The following is a 9,159-nucleotide window of genomic DNA, read 5'->3' on the forward strand; positions in this document are numbered from 1 at the left end:
ATCAAATTCACGGATATAACCCATTTGAACAAATATGACCCAACTATTCGATTGATTTGATAAATATATCTATTACATGGTGACATGTCTGAGTATAATCAATTTGTAATAGTTGACAAAGTTGTTTACGTAAATACTATTTTTGGTTTTTAATATAAAAACTAGTTAATGATAAAATTCAATCTTAAATATAATATCTTAATTTTTTGTCTACCAAATTTATAATTTATTCTTTAAAATATCCTTATTAATTATAAATATTAAGGAGAATTCCATCTAATAGTAGTGATAATCAAAAAGATGTTTTGAGAAAACCAACTCATAGTTGTTACAAATAACTAACTTAAATAATTTTTTTAATTTATCCAATTAATTAAATAGCTTTTATATTTAGTCTGTTTGAATTCACTTAAAAATGACTTATAAACTCCTTGTGGATCAAAAACCAGATTAAACAATTTTTGCTGTGTCTGGTTTCACTTTTGGCTCATCTTACTTTTGAGACAAAATAACTTATTTTTCACAATTGGCACAAGCTAATAGAAGCTACTTTTGACCTTTAAAATTGTGTTTATTGGCTTGGAAAAGAGAGAGCGAGCAAAAGGGTGATGGAGAACGTCTGAATTGGGGAAAGAAAATTACCAACACTAACATGGGAAAATGAAATTGAAAAGAAAAAAAGAAAAGAAAAGAAAAACAGGAATCTGATAAAAAAAAAAGTTTTTTGCTGAGAATTATTTTTTTAATCTCACATAATCGTGTTGCTTATGAATTATAAAACTTCTTAAATTAATCAAAATCTTTTAATTAATGCTTTTTATTATTAAGAATAGTTTTAATTTTAATATTTTACAATAAATAATGTCTAACTTGTTAAAGTTATTTTTCATTTTATATTTACATAAATAATTTCTTATAATATTTCTAATTTTTTTTAAATATACATCATTCATTAAATAGAAAAATACCTAAAACTTATTTTTGATTTATGCAAAAATAGCTGTTTAAAATTAAAAGACATTTATGTCTCTATGTTTATGTTGTTCTTATGCTTCTCTCTATATATTCCTTATAACTCCTAGTTAGTTTTTATTTATTCATTTTTAATATTATTTTTTATTTTGTATTTACATAAATTGATAGAGTATACTATCCAATTGCTTATGTAGTATTTACTTCAAAATTTTACGTTATTATGATTTCTAATTTAAATATATTTCATTCATTAAATATAACTTCTTCTTATTATAATAATTTAAAATTATTATATTTTATAAATTCATATTTTCAATCATTTTTCATTATTTAATAAAAATTATACTCATTTTGATTATTCTACAAACTAAACTAATTTATTCAATCATAATTCAAACAACATTTTGATTTTGCAAACTAACTTTTATAAAGTCAATTCAAACATAAATCACATTACACAATTTAATTTTTACCTAATCTTATTTTTCTAAAAATTATATTAAAAATAAATTACTTTTTTTACCGTCAATCCAAATAAACCCGGTAAGGAATTGAGGTAATGCCAAATTTCTCACCAACAAAATATTTATGAACATTTACCAACCAATTCTTTTTTTTTTTTTTTTTGCCAACGGAATTTACGAACCAATTCCTTAAACCATTCTGATTCTCAAATTTTTTTTTTTTGGGGCCAACATTCTGATTCTCCAATTAAATACTCCCTCCTTGCGCCTAGAGTGACCTAACCATACCGTACACTACCCTTTGTGAAGTTCATGAACTTGGCGATAAATTTGTCATCCTTGACATTTCAAATTTTCCTTCTCAATCCTGAAAAGCATAACCATTTTATCAGGAGCTAACGTTGCAATTTAAATCCTTTGCAACTTTGCTAATTGGCAGCGAACTGAAAGTAAGTTTTGGGGTGAAAAATAACATTTCTGAAAGATCAGATCAACTTAAAGCTCTCATTTCAACACCGCCACTAACTTCGGATAGGGATACATCAGCAATGCTTACATCCTCGAGTGGTTCCAAGAAAGAAATGAAACGGAGTGGAGAATGGAATAAAAAAAAAACGATTTTTTTATAAAAGAAATGTCTCCTATATCCCCAAATAAAAATATATATATATTTATATAGCTATTGTGAAGTATTGATAACGGGAACATAATAAAGATTGCATACCTTGAATTTCGTGCAATGGAATCCAACTTCATTTCCATCAAGTAGACAAAACGGGGCTATTCCTGAACAAGGAATGCCAATCATGTCATATGTTTCTCCCAAGTCTTCAACCCAAGCAAAGGGATTTACACACCATAAATTACTTGAAGGAAAAATGACCACAAAAAAAAAAAAACTGGAAATTACCGAATTTCAAATCTGGTTTGGTAACAACATTTTATTTGATGTCAACAACACTGAATTTGCAAATGACAATAAGTTTTTGTTAACATTCCTTATTTGGCATTTAGTAATTTCCAACTTCTTTTTTTGTCATTTTTTCTTGAATAAGTAAGAATATCTGCCCAAACAATTTTCTCAGTGGTGCTCTATTCTAATTTCTGAACACTTTATGGGGGAACTCCCATGGTTCTTGGCTAAAAGAAGCAGACTCAGGTTGAGATTTCTTTTCACAGGCTGTCAGTTCAAACACATTAAGAAGATGCTGATACTCAATAAGAGAATTATAGTAAGTACTTTGTGACGGTTCAATCTCCTTACCTCAACACACAACGGTGACCCTTGATCTCAAGGATAACAGTGTCCTCCACAGGGAACGTCTCCCTGACAACCTCCCGCCTCTCCTTGTCTGTCTTGTAAAAGCGAAAATGGCCGCCGAATTCATTCATCGTTGAGTTGATCAACCAAGATATGATTCATATTGTTTACGAACTCCCAAATTTTGCGTTGGGGTCACAGGGACTTGGTGATGCAATGCCACCAGAAACAAAATCATTTTTCCTTTGTAGCAGAAGCACACAAGAGCTCTAGGATCACTGAAAGTGATTGTTACAGTTGATGCCAGATGATCATGACAGGACGAATAACAGCAAACCTGATAAAAAATTTTTATCAGGTTTGCAAACAAATAAGCTAACACACGAGCAAACCTAATGAGCCTAATCAAGGAAGAGCAAACTTAATAAAAATGCAAGAACAACCAAACGGGACCAATATCTCATGGCACACTGGTTCATAAAAGCCTCCACTATGCTGAGGCAAAAGCATCATCAAACAGCAATCAGGGGCGTTAAAATTTACAAAATAGCCATCACTTGTCAGACAAAGTAATCCTTAAATAAAACACAATCCATTCTAAATCCCATAAGCCATCACAATCTACAGTCCACCGTGAGACCCTTCCCTACACGACCCAGATAAGTGCATAATTACTGTTATGTGCTGCTCATCAAGTTTCCATTTCCTCAATCCAAAGTGTTTCGTATCATAACACGCTTAATATAGGCTAAATGAACAAAATTACCAATGATACAATCATCAGCAATAAATCAGTTCTTTTATATGGAGAACTTAACCAATAATAGAATAATTACTTTTTTTTTTGGCTCAACTGCAAGAAGGGAAGGACGAATCAAGTGTTCCACCATTCGCATGTTTGCCCACGGACTGCATTTATGTAATTCTTAAGAAAACATGCAAATTCACCATTCAACCAGCAAAACTATTTAAGGGGAATGGCTGATGATGAAGGTTCAAAACATTTCATATTAAGCTCTAAGATTTTAATCTTAGAGAACTTTTTATCTAGAGAACTTTGCCAACAATACAGTCACTAGTTTAATCTTCTCTATGCCAACTGTGGGAAGGGAAGGACCAATCAAGTGCTCCACCATTCCCATGTTTGCCGACAAACAGCACTTTACCATGATGGTGAGGAAAAATTAAGCAAGATGTCAGAACTTGGACATCAATGGATTATGAAAATAATCTTTTCAAAATTTCTTCAAAGAAAACAATTGCTTCCACAGGTGAAGCTTATTAATTAATGGAAAGGCATCACGAAATATCAGTGAAGAAGGGCATTATCTTACCTGCTTGACCAGATAATTCCTGACTGTGCCCATCTTCCATCAGTCACTTCCAGTCTGTACGACAGATGTTTTATGTTGACTGGGGATCTCTTTGAGAAGCCAACGGATGTCCTGCTATAAAAGAAGAAAAATGATAAGTGGAATATGCCAAAATAATCAAATAAATAATCTGAAGGCTTGAATAGGCAGTGAAGCCAAGAGGAAAAATATGAACTTCTGTTTTACTAAGAACGTGATAAAATTATCAAGAGGAAGGAAAAATCACCATTAACTAATAGAACTGAACTAACTTGAAAATATTACCATAATCTATACACCCAATCCAGTACATTACTTACCCTAAACTTTTAGCATTCCTAATGTCAAATTTTCAAGATCAGCCCTAAGTTCCAATTTCAATCTTCTCAAGGAGTATAACCATGCATCCTATGGTAAATGACTATCAACCATAATCAGTTATCCTCTTTAAATTGATCTGCCGTCACAACCACAGACCAAACTCCCAAGAGAGTTATACAGCTCAAGAACTTCATTTGGACCATATTGATGTCAAGTACCAAACTCAAAGATTCTACAATTTCGTAATAAATATAAGATCGATTCTCCAAATGAAGGGGACAATTACAAGCGGATTTATGGAATTTCAAAACTTTCATATAGGCCTGCTGATATGCACCAATAGTTTAGAAAATTTAATAAGCAAGGAAAAAAGAAAAAGAAAAAGAAGAAATTAGGAGTTCTAAATTTTATAAATGACTTGTATGTGCAAAACAATACTCCCTCCGTTCCTTATTATAAGAGACAAATAACCGAAATACGTTGATCAAAAAAATAGTTAAAATTAGTTAAGAACAATTAATGTGTAAAAAATATAATTTTTTTTCCAAAAATACCCTCATTAATAAGGAGAGAGAGCATGAGAGAGAACAATTAAATTATTAAAAGAAAGAGAAGTGGAAGGGAGAGAGAGTGTGAGTTGGAGATAATAAATATGGGTAAAATAGTAAATCAACACAAAAAAGTAAAGACAACTTGTAAGTGTCTCTTATATATAGGAACATGCCATGAGCATCAAATGTCTCTTATAATAAGGAACGGAGGGAGTAATATGTATCTACTAACAACAATGGGTTACAGATTTGAGCAGTGTTCGTCAATCTTTAAGTTGTGCTGCACCAAACTAGCAAACACTGGGCAAGAGAAAGGAGCATAACTTGAAGGCAAGCTAATAAGAGATATAACAGAGTTACATTTTTACTTAGGCTCTGAGTCTCTGACATTTTTTAATATGGAAAAACTACGTTCTAACTGCTGGCCATAACTTCATTTAATTCTTTCCACAAATCATAAGACATCTTTTTTTTTTTTTATCAAATTAAATTTGCCCCCGATAGATGAGGGTCTAGTTCAACTAAAGAGCAGTTTCATCAAGATACTTTTCAAAACTACAGAGCTTTCAGGCATCCATTTAATAAAATAAAATAAAATAAAAACTAAAGAAAGAAAACGGGAAAAAAATTCGAGCATGAAGCATATTTCTGCGATTAAAAATGCAAGCAGAATGTACTACTATTTGCAGATTTAAGGAAATTTTGCCAAAAACGTGTCTAAGAAGCTGTTTGGTACATTGTTATCCAACATTCTGCAGTATGATGCATATCTTAGTATAAGATATCAAGGGAATATAAAATTTCAATATTTGGTATGATGATTGAAAATTGCCATAGAAAGGATACCATTAGTTAGGTACTTTATAAAAGTTAACAATGCTATGATGTCAGATCCCAATGATTTTTGTATGGTAAATACTATCCAAAATATGTCATCCTATGCAGTCACGGAATCTAGGATGATACCAGATAAGGCACCAAATACCAATATACCAAAGGCATCTTGGATGCAACCTAAAATCCAAACTACTAGAGTCGAGATGACAATGTATTAGATGCACCGTAATAATGTTTTGAAACTAAGAGGTTTTAGAAAGAGAGAGGGTGACGAACCATTTGACAAATGCTATCTGATAATTCAAGTGCTTCTTGCCACCTATCAACCCTAGTAAGGCCTTTGATGAGATGAACAAATGTGCTCAGCTCCGGAACAATATTCCTACTTATCATGGTTGCATATAGTTCAAATGCTTTATCGACCTTACTTGCCTGTGACAGACTCTCAATCAATGAGGCATATAAATGTCTACTGCCATCTTCAACAGCTGAAGACAAGGGAACTTCTTCTAGTAACTTTAAAGCAGCCTCTAGTCTATCAGCCTTGACAAAATTATCAATTAAAACTCTGTAAACAGGAAGCATAGGCACTGACTCATTCTCAGCCAACTCATTTAAAAGCCCAATAGAGGTTATAAATTCTCTGCTAAAACCTTCGACAATTTTACAATAGCTTGAGATATGTTTTGGCCAATAAGTTTGATTCATTTCATCTAAAAGTCTGTGAGCCTCATCAAGAAGGCCAGCGGAACAACAATGATTTATCAAGACCCTGTAGGTTATAAAGTTTGGAGCACAACCTTTAGAGCACATATCTCTCAGTAGCTCAAGGCACATTTCAATTTTACCTAATTTCCCAAATCCATCAATCATGGCAGTATAAGTTACAACATTTGGATTGCAGCCTTTTTCCTGCATCTTAAGCAAGAGCTTGTAAGCCTCATCTGTCTTTCCAACTTTGCAGAGACCGTCTATCATCTCTGTGTAAATAACAACATTGGGAACACAAGAATTCTCCAGCATCTTGGACAAGACCTTCAAAACAAGATCCAATCTTTTCTCTTTAAACAGCACATCAATTAAAGAGCCGTAGGTATACAAATTTGGGCTGTATCCACGCTCTGACATCTTGGCAAACACCTCTTGGGCGTCCTCAAGCTTTCCAGCCTTGCAAAAGCCATCTATAAGAGCATCATACACTATATGGTTAGGCTCACAACCTCCACCAGACATAGAATTCAAAAGTTCATGGGCCTCTTTGACCCGGTTTGCTTTACACAGGCCATCCAACAAAGCCCCATATGTAACAACATTTGGTTTTTCACAGCTGTTGTCATTTGACCTGAAATAAATGCCCATATCTGAAGTTTCTATGTTACTTCTCATTCTGGCATAGATTTGGCATGCTTTTTCGATCTGCCCAGCCTTGCAAAGGCCATCAATTAAAGCCGTATAGGTAATAACATTGGGTTTGCATCCTTCTACCAACATCATCTCAAACAGTTCATTTGCATTGGACACCTTTCTGGCTTTTAGGTATGCATGAATAAGGGCAGTATAAGTCACCACATTAGGAGTGCAACCATTTCTGACCATTTCATCTAACCATTTACGAGCCTGTTCAATGAGACCAGCTTTGCAGAAGCTATCAATTAAAATTGTATAAGTGTAAACACTAGGAACAACACCATTTCTTTTCATCTCTTCAAACAACAAAAATGCCTTTTCCACCTTTGAGACATCACAAAGGAAACCAATCACTTTGGAGTATGTACTATCATCAGGAATGAAACCCTTGCTCATCATTTCAGATATAATCTTAAAAGCCTTATCAAATTTTCCAGCCCCACAGAGACACCGTGCAAAGTTGCTGACATTGATCTTATTCAAAACAACCCCTAAATTAAGCATCTCAGAGTAAGCTTTTTCAGCCAATTCTAACATATCTGAGGATGGCAGTTCTTCATTGCCACATATACCACCAATCAATATATTATAAACCAAATAGCCGGGCTGACACCCGCAGTTATTCATTTTCTTAAACAACTTATAGGCATAAGAGTAGTCCCTTGATTTGCAATAAGCATGTACTAGAGAATTAAATATTTCACGATTTGGGTAACAGCCTTCAGTAATCATCAAACTAAGAATTCTCTTGCATCTGCCCAGCTGTCCTTTCTTCAAACAGCCAGAAAGCAAGCTCCTATAAGTCACAACATTAGGAATGCATCCGTCAGAGCGCATTCTGTTTAAGATATCCATGGCTTCTTCGAAATGTGAAGCTTCACATAATCCAGAGATCATCCTATTATAAAATCCAGTATCAGGAACATATTCCTCCTTCTCTATCAATGTCAGAGCATCCCTTAACCTCCCCGCTTTGCAGAGGGAATAGGCAAAACAACTCAGAGTAAACCCATCCATATCAAATCCATAGTTGGACATCTCTTTGTAAACCAAATAAGCAGTGTCTAATTTTCCAGCTTTAAGGAAAACTTGAACCAAGGCGTTATAAGTTGTCCGTGAGGGCTTGTACCCATAATCCTTCAGTCTCCCCAGTTCTTCCAACGCCATGTTCCACAACCCATTACGGCAACACTTCCGCACCAGAACATCGAGCAACTTCCGGAGCACTTCGTTATCGTCGTCTTTTATTTCTCGTAAAAAATTTTCCTGAACTCTCTCGTTATCGTTACAACACAGTATATCCAGAAGAGCATCATACACTGCTTGTGTATGACTATAACCGATTTGACGACCCGCCCATAAGAAAAACTTAACACACAATGCAGGATCCTTCACAAGATTCAAGACCTCCACAACTAAATTTTTGTTCAATTTCCCCCGAAACTGCCTGAGAAATTTCTGGGTTTCATAACCAAACCCATCACTTTGTCTCCTAATAGCATTCGACATCAGTACAGCCTCATCAGATAACTCACCAGCACAAACCCTTCGCGACGAATACCCGCATTCGGCACTCGAATCCAACAACCCATTGCGCAAAAAAGAGTATTCCTCGGCTAAATCGGTCCGAGGCCGAGAACTATCCTTTAAAAAATTGTCATCAGGATGAACCAACCCTTCAAGATTGTCCTCCGAAGAAGTGGCAATGGATCGAGCAATAGTAAATGGAAATTTGAAGAAGTATGATGAAAGGGAGTAGTTAGCAGAGGATTTCAGAGAACGTAAAGATTGAGAGAGTAAAATCTTCAACTCTGTTTTGCTCATAATAATGTAACAAAATTTAAAAAAAAAAAATGTATTCGTTGGAATTAGGTTTAGGAGAGGGGTTCCGTCCCCGCGAAAGAATCAAACTTGAGTTCCAGGCTGGGTGACGGACATAGGAGACAGAACAAAGCAAGCTCTAGGTGAAAAGGCAGGGAAGGATGGGCAGG

General features: G+C 34.4%; 1 protein-coding gene across 6 annotated transcripts; it reads right to left on the reverse strand.

Annotated features, from left to right (window-relative positions):
* Window positions 1-2,749: 2,749 nt before the first annotated feature.
* Window positions 2,750-8,693, reverse strand: LOC114712991 (pentatricopeptide repeat-containing protein At1g06710, mitochondrial-like). 6 transcript variants are annotated; one of them, XM_028897568.1, is made up of 3 exons: window positions 6,038-8,693; window positions 4,035-4,145; window positions 2,750-3,037 (listed from the first exon to the last, which is right to left on the reverse strand). In XM_028897568.1, the coding sequence occupies exons 1-2, from the start codon at window positions 8,675-8,677 to the stop codon at window positions 4,074-4,076; spliced, it is 2,712 nt and encodes a 903-aa protein (XP_028753401.1). In that variant the 5' UTR covers window positions 8,678-8,693; the 3' UTR covers window positions 2,750-3,037; window positions 4,035-4,073. The 6 variants fall into 6 exon arrangements, with proteins under 6 accessions (XP_028753401.1, XP_028753399.1, XP_028753398.1 ...); XM_028897566.1 differs by having other exon boundaries at window positions 2,750-2,904; window positions 4,035-4,148; XM_028897565.1 differs by having other exon boundaries at window positions 2,750-2,943; window positions 4,035-4,148.
* Window positions 8,694-9,159: the final 466 nt, after the last annotated feature.

The sequence above is a fragment of the Neltuma alba genome, unplaced genomic scaffold, assembly GCF_004799145.2.
Source record: "Neltuma alba isolate B1F8T4 unplaced genomic scaffold, ASM479914v2 tig00011408_pilon, whole genome shotgun sequence".
NCBI lineage: Eukaryota > Viridiplantae > Streptophyta > Magnoliopsida > Fabales > Fabaceae > Neltuma > Neltuma alba.